The sequence below is a fragment of the Halictus rubicundus genome, chromosome 18, assembly GCF_050948215.1.
Source record: "Halictus rubicundus isolate RS-2024b chromosome 18, iyHalRubi1_principal, whole genome shotgun sequence".
In the NCBI taxonomy this organism is placed as follows: domain Eukaryota; kingdom Metazoa; phylum Arthropoda; class Insecta; order Hymenoptera; family Halictidae; genus Halictus; species Halictus rubicundus.
The window spans coordinates 2,432,406-2,454,421 of NC_135166.1; the positions used below are offsets into that span (position 1 = coordinate 2,432,406).

General features: G+C 44.0%; 1 protein-coding gene across 4 annotated transcripts in view; it reads right to left on the reverse strand.

Moving 5' to 3' along the window:
• Positions 1 to 22,016, reverse strand: part of LOC143363041 (uncharacterized) — a 382,608-nt gene that overhangs the window by 60,179 nt on the left and 300,413 nt on the right. For all 4 annotated transcript variants that reach the window (XM_076803646.1, XM_076803644.1, XM_076803647.1 and 1 more), the window contains exons 2-3: positions 4,021 to 4,209; positions 3,144 to 3,301 (exon numbers count right to left, since the gene is read on the reverse strand). In XM_076803646.1, the coding sequence (XP_076659761.1) occupies positions 3,144 to 3,301; positions 4,021 to 4,209 (347 nt within the window). The remainder of the gene's footprint in view (positions 1 to 3,143; positions 3,302 to 4,020; positions 4,210 to 22,016) is intronic.

Below are 22,016 nucleotides of genomic sequence, written 5' to 3' on the forward strand. Positions count from 1 at the left end.
ACGGTATAAACGTTCGTCTTGCCGAGGGAGCATCTGTGGCTCGGGCACGCGGAATGGAAACGACGACGCGTGCAATCCCGGACAAAAAATTATGGCACACTACGATACGCCATCTTTAATTTCCCCAAAAACCACACAAAATTTCCGAATGAAGTACAGCCCTAACATCGCTCGCACTGCCTTTATTGGCCGAAGACGATGACGAAGAGCGACAGCGAGTAATGGGGATAGCACCGCGACGTTTATCATCGAGGCCTTGGCGACATATACAGAGAAATCACTGTTTGCCCATCTGAGAAAATTTGAAATTTGGATTCTGGTCAGAAATCTTAAGCCAGCATTGCAAAAATTGATATCACCGCCACATACGTGTGCCACCATTTTGTCCGGGGGTGTATGAAAATCCATTTAGCGAAACGGGCGTAAACGTTCGTCTTTCCGGGGCGATGCGAGCATCTGTGGCTCGGTCACGTGGACACGGGATGGAAACGATGCGTATCCAGACTGGCGCATTAACATGATTCCGGTATAATCACGTACGGCGCGATTCTAACAACAAATGAATCCAACCCGGCACCGTCATTACCTCGCCGACAAGGCAGATCAAATTTTCAACATTTTGCGCTGCCGAAGCAAGCGATCGATACCGTTCACGTTCGCCGAAATGTCGAACGCATTCAGCGCGGCGAATTTTCTGCGTCTCGCTCGAGCGACGTTTATTTCGTTCGTTCCGCGAGTGTTAGTTAGTTGTTGTTAATAGTTGTTTCCTGCTGTTTTCCATTCACCTTGTTTTTTCCGGTTTCATTGCTAGGACTGCGGATCTTCGTGCGGAATACAAATTTTTTCGTCACACCAGAGATCCGCGTATTTAATTTTTAAAAATCCAACAGAGTCATTTGATTATCGAAACCGGAAATTTTTAACTTTTTTTTTTGTGTAATCCCGCAGATTTTCGAGAGAAAATGCCGAAAATCCGCGAACCCGCTCGTTCAGCGACGCGCGACACTACGTGGCAACGTGGAGGTGCTCTTATCTGTAAAAAAAAGCGCTGAAAATTGCACATCTTTACGCAGAACTTCCGAGCTAGTGATCTCCTAGGAGTCAAACTCGGATTTTTCGTGTTTTCTCGTCAAGATCTACAGGATTACATTTTAAAAAGTTGAAAATTTCTGGTTTCCTGAGGTGAAGTTTAACCATACTTTAGTATCATCCACAACTGAAGGATTTTGATATAGGATTTAGCTTCCAGATGGAAATATCTCGAACATTTAAAAAATAAAAAACGCGTCGCCACCTTTTCAAGATCTGTTCGGTTCAGCTAGTAAACAAATGAATTTCTAAAACGCCCGGAATTGGATTCGTTGTTTTTACAGCGTCGCCGTAACACGTTGCATTCGTAAAAAGGGAAATAGACTGTAAACATAAAAAATGGATAAGCGAAATAAAAGCATTTTGATAAACGTTCCGTGCAAACACGACTTTTTTTCCTCTGATCAGTGTTAACCGTCGTTTTCTGCGCACGACGTCGATGTAAAATGTAACATCCACTGATGAAAATTACTTTTCAATAAAACGTCATAGATTTCACATTGCACTTTTGTGAATTCGCCGTACGCGCGGACTAACGTTTTTTTTTTTCGAATAATTTTCGCTTGTGCGTGCGAGCGCGCGATTTTTTTTTATTTACATTTTACATTTGTCAGGATATTAATAAAAATTGTGTGCCCGTTGGTCGCAGTATTTTCCCGACGCGATTGCGCCGCGCTGAAAGTACATCAATTTCACTTCCGTAACAGGTTTAGTATCCGAGCGCGACGATTTCACGTTCAGATCTATCTTAATCTATTGCAGTAACGAATGATGCCGTAAATAAAAATACACGTTTGAGTGATATAGCCGAGCAGAAGTGCTTCTCGACGGAAAAACCCATTTTCTCGGTTGGGAAACGCGTATCGATTCGGATGCTAAATATTATTGAGGGTTATGCCGCGTATATCGTCAATTAAAATTGGACCCCGTTCTCCCGGCGCGGCGATGTAAAATTCACGACGCGCTGATAAAATGAAAATGCGAGCCATCAGTCCGAAGAACATACATTTCTGAATAATACTTGCTGCTACCCTGCTAATCGAAATTTATCGTTCTCCCACTATACGCAATATTCCTCGTACAAAATAGATGGAATTAACACTAGAACTACCGAACCAGTCAAAATGATTTCTTCTTTCACGATTACTGGAAACTATGAAAACGTTTTCACGCGAAATTTCTTAATACATCTCTTCCTTGGAGTACACGTTACCATAAAAATCGTATGAAACCTGAGCAAATTCAATCTTGCCGTTATTATAAAGGGATACGTCTAAGTCACGTTTACTGTTCGGTGGTTCTAGTGTTAATTAAAAAGTTGTCACGAAATAGGCTGAAGCTAGTCTTCTCGTAAGCTAAAACGCATAATAAATGTTGAATAAAAATGTTATCTAGGCTCGACAAATCGGGCAATCTCGATGGGTTTAATAGTTAATATTTTATCGGTGGAGTCTAGTTTTTAACTAGGGAGGGGATTAAAACGACAGCCAGTTAAATAAGGGTGTTGATATTCGGCTCAAAGTGCGCATTAAAGGCGACTGTAATGGATGTGTAATCGCGGATTGCATCATTGACCGTGTGACAAACGGGCGTCGCGTATTCGTGTGCAGAACCGTGAACAATTAACACACACGACCTATTCGTCACTCGAACACGCCTATGTCGACGCTAATCAATTGGACGACGATCGTCTGATCTGTAATTGTGTGATAACGAGGCAGAACATGCGTGTCCCATCAACCGATTAAAATACGGGAAAATCCCGGGGTGAAGGTTTTTCGAAAATCTAGTCGCGATATCCAAAAAATCACTACTGATTTATCATTTCCATAACAGTGTGCTCGAATAAAGAAATTGAATTAATGGAAGCATCTTCGTGGTTTCAATAATTGTAAAGAAAAGTGAACAATTTGGTTGCGGTACTGTTAATACTTTGTTTCATTGGCGTCGATCCCGGGCGATTGTTTAAATAATTGCTAATGGGCGAGAAGAATGTGTCCAAAAGCAACCGGGGTCAAGAGAAGTGACAGTGGAGTTGAGAGGAATCGTGTTACCTTTGATAAGGCTGCTGATGTCCGCCAGGTGCTATCGTAGTGTTTTGTGCGGCGAGAGCGAGTTTCTGTTGTCGATGTTGAAGCATTTGTCTACTGAATACTCCGTATCCAAAGCCATAGATTTCGTCCTCTTCTTTGTCGCTGAGACAGCTCGAGGGCTGCACAGAAAAAGGAACATTCTCGCTCTTATCCTGTTATTTTTCTTCCTGCCGTTCGAACCTCCGGTTTCCCTTGCGTGGCAATGGAGACCTTCTTTTCTCGGAAAAAAAGCGGTTCGGTAATGCTCCTACTCTGTACACGCTTATTTTCAGGATTATAACGATTTTGTATCCTCAATCAAGCGCTGAATTTATTTTGGAAAAATTCTGGGTACCTCTTTATAAATTAATAATTTGTTATGTACAGGGACTTGTTATGCGATGAAGGAAATATAATTTCACAGATAAAATACAATTTACTTCTATTTGAATCGACTAGAAAATCGAATTATAATATTTACGTCGAACACGATATGTCTGACCATTATCGACTGTTTCTACTTAAAGCAGATATTCACGACGATTCAGCGTGTCCTGTTAGCGCAATATGTAATGTAAATTATTATGATGAATGAGATGATATTATTAAAATTCATTTGAAAAATCGTTGCTGGCGACTGTAACAATCGGGCAGCGTTGCCATCGGAAACAGGTTTCCAGTGACAGCGCGGACGGCAAGGGGCAAAATATAAAATCGGTGCAATTATGTAATGTATGTACCAAGGAATTCTGACGGAGTTAACGAACAAAGGGAAAAGAATAAAGGAGAGACTGACGAAGACAAACAGAGAGAGGAGAATGAAAATCAAGGGCGCAGAGAAAGGGACAGATTCGCTCACCGAGTATTTTCCAGGCACGTAAATGGGCTGTGAATGACTGGTGGTGAGTTGAGTGTTGGGCATTCTGGGGGAAGCATTTGTTTCACGGCGGCGTAGTTCCTCGAGTGGCTCCAGGACGTCTCCGTAATGTGTTCTGAAGAGGTCTGCATATCTTGAAGCGAGCCCCTCTAAGTAACCCCTCTCACCTTCCTGTAACAGGCATTCGAAAAAAAACGAAATGTCAGGGGTGTCTCTGCGTGGATATCTCGCTGACTATTCTACTTAACGAGGCACTCGGGTTTTTCATTCTCAAAAAAAGAAAAAAAAATACCGATTCTACGCATTTTCTCTCAGAAGGATTTACGAACCAAAATTTTTTAAGCCGCCGCTTTTTCCTAACGTTCTAAAGGCAAAAATGTGTTTAAAAAACTAGTAATTGCAGGTCGATAATTTACTTCGGTTCAAACCACAGTCACATTGACACACCTTCTACAAAAATATATAACTCGTGTGATGTTTATTATTCCTGCTTGTGAAAAATACCTTGCGTACTCCAAACGTCCATAAATGCGCGTGTAAAATCCCGATGCAAGAAGTCTAGCGGTTCCAGCGTTAAAAAATTCCGAAAAATTGGTAAACACAATAGCGTTCGCAAACCACAGTCACATTGACACACCTTGTAAAAAAATATATAACTCGTGTAATTTTCATTATTACTGCTTGTGAAAAATACCTTGCGTACTCCAAACGTCCATAAATGCGCGTGTAAAATCTCGATGCAAGAAGTCTAGCGGTTCCAGCGTTAAAAAATTCCGAAAAATTGGTAAACAGAATAGCGTTCGCAAACCACAGTCACATTGACACACCTTATAAAAATATATATAACTCGTGTGATGTTTATTATTCCTGCTTGTGAAAAATACCTTGCGTACTCCAAACGTGCATAAATGCGCGTGTAAAATCTCGATGCAAGAAGTCTAGCGGTTCCAGCGTTAAAAAATTCCGAAAAATTGGTAAACACAATAGCGTTCGCAAACCACAGTCACATTGACACACCTTATAAAAATATATATAACTCGTGTAATGTTTATTATTACTGCTTGTGAAAAATACCTTGCGTACTCCAAACGTGCATAAATGCGCGTGTAAAATCCCGATGCAAGAGGTCTAGCGGTTCGAGCGAAAAAAATTCCGAAAAATTGGTAAACACAACAGCGTTCGAAGCTATAAACAGTGTGGCAGGTATGCGAGCGTCCCTTTTGCAGTTCGGCGCGTGTTAGGTGTGTCTACGGTGCACCCTTTGACACGATCGGGTGGGTGTATCAAGAAGAGACGGATAAACGTCAAGGAACGAGAAAAACAAGTCGACAAAAAAAAAAAAAAGAAACGAAAAAGGAAATACGAGAAGTGGAAGAGAAGAAGATCGGCGTGCAGCGTCGGCGGAAGTCGCATTAATATTTCAGAATTCCACTTTTGCCGGTTCCCGATTCGGCTTGGTGCCGTCCGTGAAGGGACTACGCTCCTTTTTTTTTTTTTTTCTTTCAAGCTTTAAGAAAGCGAGAAGAGGGATTCAGAAGGTTGGAAAAGGCGAAGAAGAATACTTTGTCTGGCTCGAGTCTGCTTTTATTTACACTATGAGCGTCGCCTTTCACCCAGCTGCCATCGCCCTCTACTTCCGCGGACGATCGTACGTTTCCCGGAACTGAATCGCGTTTATTGCGTGTCCAATTACGTCGCAAACCGAAATTTACTTTTTCGTTGCAGCCAGCCACGCTCTACGTTCGCCATTTCCCCGAATTTCTTCGTCCCGGCGGGAAATATTTACCGTGTCCTCCACAATCAAATTTGTGGAAACGATATTTGGTAAAAACTAGCGAGTACATCGACAAATAATGTTATAATAGCAAGCTTCAAACAGTTTTTACGCGTTTCTAAATTACAGTGCACGAGCAAAAAATATATTGCTTTCGACGCTGTGAAACCTCGGACAGCCGACCAAAATCTGTTTACGACAAAAAGCGACTAGGTCAATCTATCGAAGCTATAAAATTTACAACACAATGCGCGTGGCTACGTCATTTTTCCCCGTAAAAAACCACGTAAATAAATTGCAACAAACACCGATGACGACGTTCGATTCGTCGACGCGTTACGCGTGGCCGTTGTTTCATCGGCGGCATTGTTTCGCGGCCGCATCATTCGAATTTTTGGAGATCGTGCACCGATTCCGCGGCACTCTTCGTTATACTTTGTCATGTTCGTCTAATTAAACGGTCTTTTTTTTTTTTGTGTGTTTACGTGACACCGGATCCACGCGATCCGAGCAACACACGAGCGATTTCAATAACTGCTGATACGTCGGCCATTCAGAGCGCAACAATGAACGCCACGTATAAATTTTTACCGAACACAAATCAACGGCTGCACGATATTGCATAGCAACAAAGAATCTGCCGTTTACAATCGACCCATATCCTTTCAGCGCGGAAACAAAGCCCGCAAAACACCGGACAAATTCTGTTCGGTAAGACGCGAACTATTACATAATAATATTATTTTCCACGTGTCAACTAAACATATTACGAAAGAAAATAAATTCACTCCGGTTTGTAATAATTCGGATATAAAATATTTACCTCGCAGGGAGACCCGCTGGCTAACTAATTAGGCTGTCCCAAAAATGCGTTACAAAATTCGGAATATTCTTTTGAGAAGTTTTACTGCGGTGAGAGATTTATTTGATTGCGTCGAAGTAATTACTGTTACCAGTTTATTTTCCCGGCGTTCGGCACACGTGTCCGTAAATCTATCGACTCGGAAGTAAGTATTTTTTGTAGCCCGCCAGAATTCCATTGTGCGTTCCCGTGTTTCGTAAATAGAGATTTGTTTGTCGAACGGACTGGCTCTTAACAGTTGCGGAGTTCGTTTTGACCAGGTTCGCACGGCCGATTTGCAGCCTACATTCCAGATGTCGTTTAGCGTGCCGGAACCAACAGGGTTTTGCCCAGCACACGCCCGAGGTGTACGCGATACACGTTCATAAACCGAAACGGAATTGACGCGTGCTCGAGGCTCACACAGGCGAAGTTCATCACCGAGTTCACATGCAAGCCGTGGCATATTTTTCCCGGGAGCCCGTTGCAGCACAGAAATCACCCAGTCGTATGCAAAGATACACGGCGCGGCGCGGCGCGGTGCCACTCATAAGTTTTCGGACAAATAATTCTTCGCCGGGGTGCAGGCCGTTGATGCTCGCGCAAAAGCCGACGGCGTCCAAAATATTTACGAACCGGCGAGCTTGTTGTTCCTTTTATTTATTTTTCCGCGCCGTTTCCACCGATTCCTAGCCGCTTTGTTTCGGAATTGTTTCGCAATACTCGAAACGAACACTTTGTTTTCGAGATGCTTACGCGTAAATCTGGGAAATCGATCACTTTTCACTGTATCAGATTCCTCGGGTCACCAGCACCAACTTTCTCCTTTGCGAAACTGTTCTCCGCGGCTCCGTTACGGAGTTATTAGCGAAAAACGCGGACCAATCAGAGCCGCGGTTAGGTGGACGGTCCCCGCGGCTCGGCCAATGCCGACGCCGCGCTCAGCGGGGCCAGTCGCCGGGCCAGAGTCCGTCCCCGCCGCGCTCCGATTGGTCCGCGTTTTTCGTCGATAACTCCGTAACAGTGCCGCGTAGAACATTCTCGCAAAGGAAAAAGTTACTGCAAATCACCCGGGGAATCGGCCACGCCCTTTAGAACTTTGAAAATACTTTCCCGAAATATCTCAAAGGGAGGCGGAATCGAGTGGTTAAAGTTTTTTCGGGGCTCGGGGCTACAACGCCGATGCGTAGAAAGGGATCGGATCGGATTGTGTCCTCGGAAGATCGGTCCGGTTGATAAAACGCGGGCTGAATCGCCCCTCGATTATCCGTTCATGGATAAAATTTTAATTTACGAAGCGGCGAAGTTCCAAACCGTTACGGGCGCTGCGGAAAATTCGTCCGCTTTATGTGCTGTCGCCTCAAAAGTTTCAGTTTGATCGTTAAGCCCCCGCGGCGGGTCAGGGGAGGGGTTGCGAGGGAGGGGGTTTGAACGGTAGACAGAGAAAAACGCGGACGAAGGCGGAAGGGCCGGGATGGTGGTACTGAAGGGACGATGACAAGTGCTGCGAGGAAATTCGAAGCAACGGGTTTGTCATATTAAACCGGCAGATTGGAATTCTAATTAATACTCGTGAATTATCGATAAAGACGCGAGAACGGGAAGAATGGGGGGATGAAACGGTGGGGGACGATGGTACGACTATAATTCATCCCGTTCGTTTCATCTTTCATGCTGCTTCGTCTCGTCCCCTTAAATACCTTCTCCAACTTGCCAACGCTTTCTGGTTGGGTCAGTGATTCTCAAACGACTACCCCGAGGAAGTTTGATCATTATGCAAAATATTATCGATCCGCCTGCTGACGAAACACACCCTTTCATTTAACCCGTTAAGCCCCGAGCGATCCGAACATTTTTACACAGACTGATCTGTCAGAATTCCAAACAAAAGGAATGACATTTAGGATGCACTTCTCACGAAGGTGCACGAATTCCTTCGAAAAAGATTTTCCAACGTTTTCAGAGAGGATTTCGTAGATTGCGAAAGCAGAGGCTTTAAAATGACAAATTACGCAATATTGATGATATTTCGATGTTCAGGATCGCATCGTTGACGCGCAGATATGCAGTGGAGTGGTCGTAGACAGCGGGTGTGCAACTGTTAATCTTGCGCGATGCAGTTCTGCTTTAACGAACTAGAAATACAGCACGGCAAGCCAATCCAACGTAATGGGGACGTACCGCGCGCCACGATGACGAGCCATGTGCTTTAATTATATTCCACGTTACAGGACGAATTTTCTGCGACGGCGAGCGGTACCATTTTCGTTCGGATTGTATTCTCCGGCAAATAGGAAACTGTTCGCGAAATGGAAACAGAATCCAATATTGAGCTTGGATCCGATTGTACAATGATGGTTATTTTATCCAAAATGATTCGAGTCCGGGAATTTCTACTCGAGCGTTTTCGCGCCGGCAAACTGGCCCGTAAACACTGTAACTAAACGAACTGAAAATAATCCAACGGCTTCTCTAAATTCTTGAAATATCTTCAAATACGCAATAGCGCATACAAACGCGTGAAGCACGCGGTCCGTATGAAAGAAACTATCGCGGAGGAGGGAACAGTGTTTCCTGAAAGTGCGGTGTACAATTTCCGACATTAAAACGCGAGGATATCCGGGAGAATAATGCAGCAAATATAAGAAGAAGCATCGACGAGTAAAAGGATTATCTCAATATGAGACCGAGTATTTATTTTTCGTCTTTTGTTAGTCGAGACGTCGCGAAGCGGAGCGGCAGCGTTTCCATGGGCACCGCTCGAAACGAGAAACGAAAAAACGGAAATGAACCGGCTCCAGAAACGGCATGTTACTTAGTTCGTATTAACAAACGCTCGTTGAATTTCCTTTTATTCGTTCCGTTGAATTTCCACCGTGATCATACTGCGCGCGGACCGGTAACGAGAAATCTTGATCCACATCACTTTCACAATATTCCCCGAGGGGCGAAGAAAACCAAGGAAATTAGAGACACGTGTCTGCAATAGCAATATCGGGCCACGTCCGAATCAATCGTTTCTTCTGTGCGACCTCGCGAAGTACGTCTATAGTAACTCGGCCGGATCACGGTTAAACTTCGCCTCGAGAAACCAGAAATTTTTAACGTTTCTTTATGCTATCCTGCAGATTTTCGCGAGAAGATTCCGAAAATCCAAGTTTCGATCCCAGGGGATCGCTAATTCAATAGTTATGCGTGTGTAAAGATGCCTCCTGGGATTTTCCAGGAGAAAAATTTTAAGATCCGCCACACACATGCTTCCTTACAATTTCTCCATGCTACTGTGCATTTTTCTTTTAATATTCAGCACTTATGATAAAATTAGAGCACTTTTGAAGTCGTCCGATATCAATGACTCTGTCGGTCCTACGCGAACTGTTGCAGCGATGGCGTATTTAATGTTAGAGATTAGTCCGAGAGAAGCGTGCGACAATTCTTATTGAGGCGTTCCATAAATTTTTCACTTATGACGGGAGGTCAGGGAATTTAGTTATGCATACCACGCAGTGAAGGCATCTTTACTCGGCAAAGTTTGTCTATCATAACTTGGAAAGGAACTCGTCCCAACTTTTACAGTCACTTTGTATAAAGGATCCGACGTCTAAGACTAGAATCGCAAATACGCCCCTTGATTTCAAGTCTCCGGGAGAGAAAGAATCTCGAAGAAAGGAGGACCAAGATTTGAAAGGACGTATGTACACACACTTCGCTGAAACTTTCCATCAGCTCGTGACTTCCGACGTCTCGGAATTATGCGGTACACCTTCGTTCACTATGCCGATTAATAGATCCACTGAACAGATTCGCTTGCCTCTAATTGATAACAAACGAAATATTATCCGATTCGTAGCTATTACAATTTCCTTTTACTCGTACAAAAAATACAGCCAATTACCAAAATTCATTTTCTTCGGGGCGGGATATGTGACGAAAATTGATTGCGGTTTTTCAATTATTTTTTAATTTATTCCCGGCTTTCTCGAATTTCTTTTCAACAGATTTTAATTTGGTTCCGATACTACGAAATTGATTTCCAAATGTATCTGCTATATTTTAAACTTGATGTTCAGTTATTTGAAAATTATTTTTCATATTTTCACGTGGGAATGTGCATTATCGGTGTATCGACAACTACGCCCTTTATGCATATGTATGGAAATATTTCAAAATAACTTCAACGGAATATCGATTCTACGGAAAAACATTTCAATCTCGAAATTAAAATTTAATAATATTATACATTTTTTCGGGGCTTTCGTTTATTTCATTCAAAACCTGATCGAACTTTCGAAAATGGTGGTTATTGTTCCGGAGAGGCCAAAGCGAACATTAATTGAAACGTTCATAGCCGAGCCGCCATAACTGCGGCGTTGATAAATCTGATTCTAATATTTAATTTCGCTTGATCAAATTCATTCCTAGCCTGTTAATAAAGGCCAAAATAGAGTTCATTATTTTCTATACGTTCAGTTCATCTTACGAGTGATTAACGGACAGCAAATTGAATGCGCTTATGGCAAAAACAAGACGACGTTTAAAACAGAGAAACAGATTCGAATCTAAAGTTGCGATTAACTGCTACAGCCACGAATCATGTTGCGCGCTTAATATTATATTACCCTGAACCGTGGCTCGATGTTCAACATTATTCACAGTCCAAGAACTTTCTACCAACTTTCTACTGCACAGCTTTCTAATAATAGTTTTCCCCAAACAACATTTTATTTCGACGCGACGTCGAAACGTTGTACACGAAATTCTAACAAGAGACAGAAACAACAGAATCCGGCCACAATGGGTGAATCGAGCAAAATGGAAACCGGAACGATCGATAGGGAGATATCGGCATGATCGAGCAATTTCCTCGAAACTGGGTCGTTAATCTCGTCAGAGTGCTATAATTTTCCGAAAAATTGGCCGAGCCAAAGGCGATTCCTATTGACTCAGATAGCTCGGCCGCCCAAGGAGCCGAAGAGAAATAGAGAAAGAATGATTCAACGAGCATGGACCCTGAAGAGGGGAAGGAAATTGAAAAGTCAAGAAGCTTTCCCCTCTCCATTGAACCGGCGGCTTGCTCTCGTCGAGTTTAACCGTGTATTACAAGGCGACTTTGTCCACCTTCTGCTACTCCGTTTCGCCATTCCTCTACCCGCAATGGCCACTCCAGATTCCTATCTTTACATCTTCTCGTTGCAACTCCGGCGCAATCCTCGCGCACATTCCGCCATCCGACCTGCTTACAACGGCCGCCACGCGTTTACGTCGGATTTCCCGCAATTAACACGTTATTGTCGCGCCTCGCCACTCGTTATCTCTTAATTAACCCCTCACGCTTCAATCCTCGCGTCCCGACTTACAGCGTACAACACCGCTCGGCTTTCACCACCCCTGGAAAATGGCACCGCTGATCTTCCCGATTCTTTCCTACCTGTGCTCGCGGGAGCTCTGTTCGAATTTTTCACAATTTATAAAAATTGACGAATTTTTCGTGTACGAAAATGCAACCTCCATTCCTAGTGCAACCCTTCAGCTTGAAATTAACCCCTCCGCTTCAATTGTTGCATCCGCATTTATAAAATGCCGTTTAGCTCTGGCGAACTGCGCAATTCATTTTGCAGAATAAAAGTGACGTCAGTGGGAACAGGTGTAATCATTCGTTAATGATTGTCGAGCTTCCTTTCGATGGCACGGAGCGACGCGATTATTGAGTCTCCTTCCACGAGAATGATGCCGAGCAATCAAACTATTCAATTTCTTTCAATGAACGAAATCGTCGAGTTTCTTCGAATGAGAACGGCACGAAATTGTTGAGTTTCTTTTAATGAACGAAATCGTCGAGTTTCCTTCAATGAAAACGATACACCGAGTAATGAAATTATTGGATTTCTTTCCACGAAATAATCAAATTGTTGTGTTTCTTCGAACCGCAAACGATATAGAATTTCGTTCGAGCGGATGAATTAGTTCGGGAGAAATCGTTGGAGCATTTAGAATCGACAGTGCGCGCGCCGCGGAATAAACGTTAAAAATCGTATTACAAAGGGTTATTTTCCGAACGGTGTGTTCGATCCTTTACCGTGTTTCAATTTAGAGTGCGCCGCGCAGTATACCGCCTGTAAATACACGCCGAGGAGGAACGCGCGCAGAAATGGACAGGAATGTTCCGCACTCTAATCCTGTAATAGTTTTCGCGCAACGCGATCCGGGGCACAGATTTTTAATAAAACGCCGAAACTTTCCGAACGCCGGCCAACTTCTGCTATATAATATATCGGGAAAAAATTTTGGATAAACAGCTTCGCAAAATATTATTACCGAACTTTTCCCCGATAAATTCTGGTTGTTCGCATAATTATAACATAATGGAGGACAGCCAGCGAACTTCAACCCCGGTTCGTTTGCAAACGGTATCGAACTCTCATACCTCAAATAGGTCAAATTTTTACACCTAGCAAGATGAACTGGGAATATTCTGTTGGCTGGGGTACACTTAATACAAATAAAAGAAACTACTTTCTGACACTACAGGGTGAACCAAAAGTTACTAGGTCATTCTAAAAAGCGGAACAACTCATTTTTCGAAAAAGTTCTCATTTATCTTTTTATAAAAAAATTCTAATGGTCCAGTGACATCTGGGCCGTCCCGTATATTGAAATAATATTTTTGTCTACTTTCTTCTACTTGCCCTAAGTGACAATTATCGGATAGAAGATGCAGAGTCTCGATATATGTCACCAAGAAAGGAGACATGTTTACACTTCGTGGCCCTTCGTGGGGTATACCCCGCGGTAGTGGGGATAGTTCTGGGACAATTATAGGCTAGACGTGTGGGACAATTATCGAGTAGAGACTGTATTTCGTTCGTGCACGATAGATCGGAAAGTATGTGAACTTCCTCAGGGTTGGGCAAGGATCAACAAAGAGGAACAATAATAATTGGGATGAAATTTCGCGTGAGAATCCGGGGAAGGTTCTCGAGGGGTCAGAACGGGCGAGGGGCGGTTAATTAAAATTTGGAAGACGTTCGCATGGGCGAACATCGATTTTTCACGCCTAGTAAGATTTATCGCCCGGTCGTATTGTCCACGGACAAGCGTCACTCTTCATTTGCTTAAGCCCGAAGCGCGAAGTAGTAGGTAGGCATTTCACGATAATTGGGTGGCCCGAGGGGGATTCTCTTGGCGAGACGGAATTATTTTCGGATAGCCCTTCAACGACCGTTGCACCCGCCATTAGTGCAGCCACAGCCCCCAACGTATTCATTCCCACCCTCATTATTTACATATACTTCATGTGCTTGCCTCCGCCGCCCCCGCTCGCGTTCTCTCCTCTTCCCCTCCCCTGCCCCTCCCTCCCCTCCCCGCCCGCCCTTTTGCTTCCTCCCTCGCCGATTACGAAATGTAATTCGTGAAAAGCGAGGTGAGCCGAAAATCGGGATCTTCTGCCGCCAGACGTCATTCAAATTCATCGTTAATCGAGTACCGGGCCAGCCGGTAAACAATGAATTTCGACGAAATGCGCCCTATACACCGGGTGTCCCCGATTTCAACGACCGAACCTCGACCTGGTCGTCCGTACATTCTACAGGGGGTGGTAGTTCATTTGAATTTTTGTTTGTAGGTAAACTAATAATATGTAAAACATGTTGACCTTGAAGTGACCTTCAGGAGGATTACTGAACTATGTGCAGCAAAGTTTTGTCGACCACAGAAATATTGCCCTTTTATTATAAACTGTACGCGGAGCAGGTTACGAATACGTTCTAACAGCCACCATCTTGAATGCATTGTTCTAGGTGGCAGATGATGCTGCAGTTTGTACCAGGAGATATCTTCCGACAATAATGCAGTATTTACGTCGGTGGAATCCCAATAGAGTAAGGTAAGCATGACCATCGTGTGTTGAATTATGCTGTTTGAAGAACAACTTCTCCGAAGGTCGTTTGAAGGTCGACATGGTATCCATGGTTGAATTTGTGTTCAACGTTGGCCTACTTCGAACTGAACGGGGACACCTGAGGGGTTGCGTAATAGAACTCGATTAAATTGCTAGCTTCAATGTTTATTGTGCAATAAACAGTGACGCATGTGGGTCACCTTAACTAGAGCTATTTGGAGGGGCTTGTTGGGATGACAGAGACTATTGTATTTTTCCACACATCACTGAGAACCCCAGAAATATTTCGGATGAAAATATAAGGTAACTCACCCTGTATATTTTTTTTTCCATTGGCAAACCCTCGCGATTCGACAGAACGAAACGGCCGAGGAATCGATCCGACGATAACGCGTTCGAGACAACCCCCATCGGAAAATCGCGTGTTGTTCGGTCATCGTGGAGTCCCGATGATTGTCATTGAGATGCTAATTCGCCGATAATAAATTGAGAATGAAAACGCAAATCGCTCGAGACACACCGGTTCCAGCATAGGGTATGTCCCTGTTCGTTCGCTGTTATTCAAGATGAAGATTTTAGTACGCGTTTTCGAAATTTTCTATTACTTTTTATTGCCGTCATTCGCCGTGACCATTCGCGCGGGGGAGTTTCGCACTCCAATTTAGAAACGCGGAGTTCAGAGGTCGTCCGGCAGCCCAATAAAAATTGGCGCACCATAAACCCATGCGAACTTATGACATGGCTGTCGGCGACCGTATATATCAGGTCTAAAAAAATGTACTGAAACTGCCGATTGTGTGCGGAGTGTTCGCGCCTAAGTGATACGGTTCATTTCCGGTTAAAATATTGGGGGTGCACACGAAATATTGGCGCGGTCGAATTTCTGGTTACATTATTCATTTAATCAAGTTTCGTTCTTTCAACGAAGAACCAGTTTCGCATTAAACTTCCGATTCTGGAAAAATTTTCTACTATTTTTCTACTTTTTCTATTATTTTGTACTATTTTCCCTTATAAAAATGCCACAAATTAGAATCTCTGTAAAAATATTGGAAAATCTTTTTATGGCTGAATTCACCACAGATTTGATGCCTTCTCTTTTTAAATGTCACCAGGTTTATCGTCGTGGGTACCGATTTTTTTTTCGTGAAACGATCACAGTTTGTCGTGGATTTTTCGCAAAATTAGTGTTCGAGTGTTTTTTGCGTAGATTTTGTCTGCAGACGCACAGTCCTGAGAAAATCAAGGAACTTTCGATAGGAATGAGGTAGAGCGATGAAATCTTTTTTAAATGAAAGCTGCAACTTTGTAGAATATGGGAAAAACAGAGAGATTGTGGTAAGAACGTTTTTTATCCTCGAGAAAATTCGTTAAACGCGCACAAATTCAAGAAAATTTTAGTTTTTCCAATTCCACGCGCGGAAAACAATTTTTCTTTAACATGCTATACATCATTTCCCATAGATTTTTTCACGCTGATTTCAAATCTGGTCTCAAAATTTGTCTACGACCTGAGGATTTTGCAAGAAATCGATTTTTCTGACAAAAACTAACGAAGTAATTTTTTCGTTGAAATGATTGGACGGTAATGATCTCTCTATTTTTCCCATATTTTACAAAGGTTCGGCTTTCATTTAAAAAAAGATTTCATCGCTCTACCTCATTCCTATCGAAAGTTCCTTGATTTTGAATCCGATTTTGTTCAAATTGCCCACTGTGCGGCGTCGATATGTCCCGAACGGATTAATTGTTGCGGGCCGATCTCGGCGGAGTGTTACGCCGACGCGAACAAGATAATTACGGAGGACGGTAATAATTTTGGCAAGAGAAGACGCCGACGTGAAAGCGGAGGCAAAATATAACGAGGCAGCGCGACCGCCAAGTAATGTGCAGCAGACCGGTCTAGGAGAGTCGTGTTATAGTGGGTGGCAGGTGGTGGTAGGTATTTCATTCCTTTTTAGCCCGACGAAAGTCTCGCCGTCAGGATTTCGGCGTCAGGCTTAAGAGTCGCCACCTTAATCTCTTCTTGCCCGACCGATCCTTCATTCCCCGCCATCTGTCTTCTTTCTTTTTTCTTCCAGTCTCGCCACGCCTGTCCCTCTTTCCTCCTCCTCCTCCTCATCTTCATCCTCCTCCTCTTTTAACCTTGTATTCGTGTCTTCTGCCTACCGTATCCAAGAGAGCCGCCACTTCCGTATTTCGACCCTTTACAAAAGCCTCGCGGCTTTCCCCACCCTTTTCAAGTTTTCTGCACATAGAACCGCGGAATGTTTACGGAAACCCGGTTGTTAAAGACGTCCAAGAGGAAATCGTGAGAGACGGAGGCAAGAAGCTCTTCTGACGCTACAGACGAATAAAGCTTCTTTTCTGCGCCGGCAGCCAGTCGAAATTGACGCGTATTTTGACCAGCACCCGGCTACATTCTTTGAAGACACAATATGGCGGCCGCAATTCACCGCGCCGTCGCCCCCGCGGGCTTCCTCTTCGTCCGTTTCCATTATCATTCCCAGATTTCTATCGTTCACCTCGCTTTGCCGAACTCGTGTAATAAGCGGACCGGCGATTTCACGGTTTTGCAACAAACATACCCGTTGTTGACCCCGCACCCTTCAAATCGGAACAACTTCCTCATCCATGGTCCAAACGACTTCGGGTTTTCTGCCATGCTAGGTTAGGTTACTAGACATTCGAGAAAAATTTTATGAAAATTCCGTTCAGTCTAAACTACCAAAAGGAAAATGGAAATGTCCTTTCAGTCGTTTTTCTAAATAAATATTAACCCTTCGCGCTCGAGTTACTCTGAAGCAACACTAGAAATTATTGTGGCATTATTTCAAAGTAATTACGAAAAATATTACAAAATATTTGTTACATTACAAAACTTCTATTTCATAGATCACTAAACATTTAAATATTATACGTGGAAATCGGATCAGTTTCGTATGAATAAGACGGAAGAAAAATTTAGTTTTAGCATGAAAATAGTCGCCGAGTGCAAAGGGTTAAACTTCTCTATACAGTACGTCCCGAAAAGGTTGTACAGAAGATTCCTCTATATATATGTCGTCAAGGCGTGGGTGACAAACGTCGCGGAATCACCCCCACTACCGCGGGGCATATCCGAGGAGCGTAAACATAACACAGGTCGGGTATGTCTCCTGGACTTATATCGAGAGTTCACTGTACTTCCTTGAAAGTGTTAGGGGACTCCCCCTGGTCAGTTAAAATGACTGTAAAACAACTTATTACTTCCAGCTCGCTAAAACGACGAAGAAAAAGAACAAGAAAAATATCTATATAATTTTTACTCTATAAAATTACTTTATATAATTTTACTAAGCTATATTATTAATCAAAGTATAATAATTCGAGTGACTGGTCGCACCACCTACGACCAGGTTATGCGATCACTTGGCGAACAAGGTGCGAACGATCGCGAGCTACGGGGTCGGAGGAATTGAACAGTAACATTGACGGGGTCAAAGACCGGGGGTAAGGTGGGTTCTCTTCGAGTTTCCACACGTTCGTTTCATCAGGAAGCTACAGGTAATGCGGCCGCATCGCGATTCGCTGATGCGAACAGACGCGCGCGCGCGCGCGCGCACAGAAAAGCATGGGCGCACACACCTGAAAACTGTACCAGCTGCATGGCTAAATTTTAATCAGAAAAATGCATTGCTCATTGTTTTAACAGTCGCTTGCCGGATAGACCGGATCCGTGAGGATAGCCTGAGAAGCTGTCAGAGGGTTTCTCTCGCTCGCGGATGGATGTGCTACCGGTGAAAAATGTTGTCCGGGGGTGTGAGACGAGCACCAGCCGACAGAAAAAAGAAAGATAGCGGGAGGGGTCGGGGGGGGGGGTGCGAAAGAATGATTTGGATGAGCGTTTGAGTGTACGCGGCTGGGTGGAACGGCGGAGGAGCGAGGAGGACAGACTCTGCGAGAACAGTGTATGCAGAAATGGATTGTAGCATTGTTAAGTGTAGCAGCGCGGGCCTGAAAAAAAAGTGCTATTGTCAGTTTAGCGCTCGTTCCCCTAGTCTAAACGGGCTTAAAGTCTTCGCACAGCCGGAAAAATTCCTTCCTTTTTCCTCTTTGCCTAATAGCTCCGTCCAACGTGTCTCTCTCTCTCTCTCTCTCTCTCTTTCGTCCGTTGTCTCTTTCGCCAATTTCTACACCATTCTCTCCCTTCCGGTGTCTCGCGCGAGATTTCCGGCGTTGTAAATCCCGCGACACAGCCTCTCCTGTCATCCAGGTAGCGATTCCCGAATACCACCTGGACCGCCACTCGTGCAACATCAGATTTCGGAACGGCAACCACCGTGAAACTGTGGTCCTCGCAACCGGCTGGTAAACAATCGCGATTTTTAATATTTGAAGTGCTGTCTGGTCCACCGGAACGGTCTGTCCCACCTTTGGCAAACCGTGTTCAACCTCTTCAGCAAGAACACTCTTCGTTCTCGGCGAAAAATGTCGATTTTGAACGGTGTATTTAACACTGGGTTTACGGAGCACTGAAAGTGAATATTTTACATCGCTTTATGAAAATAAGAATGTGTCTGTCCAAGTTCTTAGCCATCTTTTAAATAATATACAGTGAATCCTCCAGCGTCATATACCAGAGGCCTCTCGAGCTTGGGGAGTATACCCCGCGGTAGTGGGGATAATTCCGCGACGTTTACCGCCCAGGCCTCGGCGACATATATAGAGAAATCGCTGTACACCTAGAGAAATAAATTTGTCGAGTAATTCCACGTAGTAGGATCTTCACAATCTCATTGAAAATATTAGTTTTCAGCATGTAGGTACCATTTTTTCGTATCACAAGCAGAGATAGTCAAGGTGGCCACCAGTTATTGCTCCACCCTTGTGTTTCAGGGTTTTTAACAGCCTTCGTTTCCGCGGGCTGGAAATTATGGCAGTCGTGTCTCTCCGCTCTCCTTTGTTGTCTCCCTTCGCAACGTTCGACCGCCTTTTTTCCCGCGCGTTTCGCCAGCTTCCCGCTGATCAAAACGCCGCCCGGGTCCGCGGAATTTCAGCGAAAAGAAGCTTTTTAATTTCTCGAAGTGGATCGTCTGAGGCCAGCCAAGGTGGACGAAAATTTTGGTGACTTTTTTCGGTGGCCCGTCTCTGTTTATGTTTGCCGGCTGTTTGTCGAGTTGATGAAAATGTCCGCGCTCTTGTCACGAGGGTGGCCTCGAACCTGAGGAAGGGATATTTCTCGCTATCTCTGTAATAACACTAAGTAAAATTCGCGGCTCTCGCACGGAGATGCGCCAGCGCAATCATCGAATCATTTTAAAAAGAAGCGTACAAATTTGAGACGCACTATCCAGCAAAATAGAAGTAAATTATTTTATAGTTTGTGTTTCACAGATATCAAAGGAAACGTCGTTCGCGCAAAAATGGTTAAAAGCACGGTGCAAGGAGCGGACAATTTTGGGTATCCCTTGAGGGCCGAGCAGGGAGGTTATAAATTTGATATTGCCCCGAGAAAACAGGGTAGGCATGGAGAGATCGAAAATTAAAAACCGGTGAAAATTCCGCAAGAAACGTAATTTCGCCGGCGAAAAATTCGAATCGAAACTCCGCGCGTTCTTTCCGCGTGGAAATTCGATCGCGGCTTTATTCTTCGGGTCGTCGTTAATACCGGCAACGGAATATGGAATTAGTCGCGGCCGGCGCGGCGTTTAGCGGTGAAAAATTGTTTGCGTTAATTATGCAGATATTGTCCGTAGCAACGGCCGGGCGAATTCCTTCTGGTCGGAGTCCCGTTAAGCCTACGCGCGATTATATTAACCGGGGCGAAGTGTGCCATTTGCATAATTTCTTTCCACTCCCGAACAGCCAATTTGATCGCGCGCGAGCTAAACCAAATAGCCGGTGCGGTGCCTCGTACGTTACACCCGCGGCTCAAGTTTTATGGACACCCGGGCACAGCTATCCGAGGGGAAAAGTTTTCGCGTTCTGCTGAATATTGAATGGAAATTAGCGTGCGTGCGCCAGTTCCTCAGCGCCAAAGTGGAAATGATACGCCGCGACTTTGTTTTGTTTCGAGTTGTCGGGGAACCGCCGATTACTTCGCGAAACCTATAGCGACCGGGCCGGGTCGGGCCGGGCCGGGCCCTGCTTTAAAATGCAAATCAGCCTCTCGGTTTACAAATTTATGGGACGCACATTTCGCCGGCGCGACCGCGGCTTATCCTCCACATCGTGTTCGTTAACGTTTACAAGCCGTGCGTCCGCCAGATGACAACTTTTTCCACGGAGAAATGCCTCCAATCGCGATTTATTAGCCCTGATTGTTCTGTCTAGTTTCATACTGTGATCATTTTATTTTAAAAAATAGTACGCCAACAAATTTTGACTCGCTATCAACTATCTTAAAGAGCGTCCTTCTAGCTTTCATTTGAGACCTCGGTCGCCCAAAAATTCCGTCGGGAACGTATCGAAAACGCGATCCGAAAATTTTCAATTTTTTCCCGATTTCGAAGTCTCTATTAGGGCAGAGCGAAAAGGTGAAGTGTAATCTTCATGAAACAAAAATTTTTCGGATCGGTTGTTTCTTATTTTTGACATTAGAGAAAACAAACGGTGCGCTGTTTGCAATTTAAGCGCCCGGCATTTTCAGCGTTTTTATAGAAACGCAACAAACAGCATTCGCGAAAAGTATAGCGATGCGTAATAACGCGGAAAATAAATTTGTCGCGTGCAAGAGAGTAGGGTATCACAGATTTTCATGTTATTTTATAGTTCCGTGTAGTTACGGTGGCTCAGTAGGTGCTCGCCGAGCAGGTGCGAAATTTCTGTTGTTCACTTGCAGTGCGCGTAAACTTTATGATGGATACTAGCTGTTTATGGGCGAATTTTTTGGAAAATACTCGCCGCGCGAGTCCGAACATTCTGATGGATTTCCTCTCTCTCTCTGTGTATGTGTGTGTACGTGCATATTCCAGTGGCCATTTTTGCGCGCGTGCGAATATTTTAGAGGATACTTGCTCCGTATTTAAAAATCTGACGCGAGCCAAAATTTATACGCGGATCACGCTGATCCATAGTTCTTTATAAAGTGACCCGGATTTTTCCCCGAATTAACTGCAATTTCGTTTCGGGCCGAGCTCGAGGATTGTTATATTTTTCTGCTCTGATTGCAGATTATTCATAAACAATTTTGTTAGTGCTTTTCAGTGTTATTTAATGGAAACACTCCGGTATTAATCTTGCACGAGTTCGGCAACAGTCTGGGGTAAAACAGAAATTTATTTCCTGCCTTAATAGATCCGATAATAAGAATTGTACATTGAGGTTAAACTTTAGCTCGGGAAACCAGAAATTTTTCACTCTTTTTCACGCGATCCCGTAGATTTTGGCGAGAAAATTTCAAAAATCCAAGTTTCAATCCTAGGAGACTACTAGCTCAAAAGTTATGGGTGTGTAAATATTGGGATTTCCAGAGGTAAAGAATT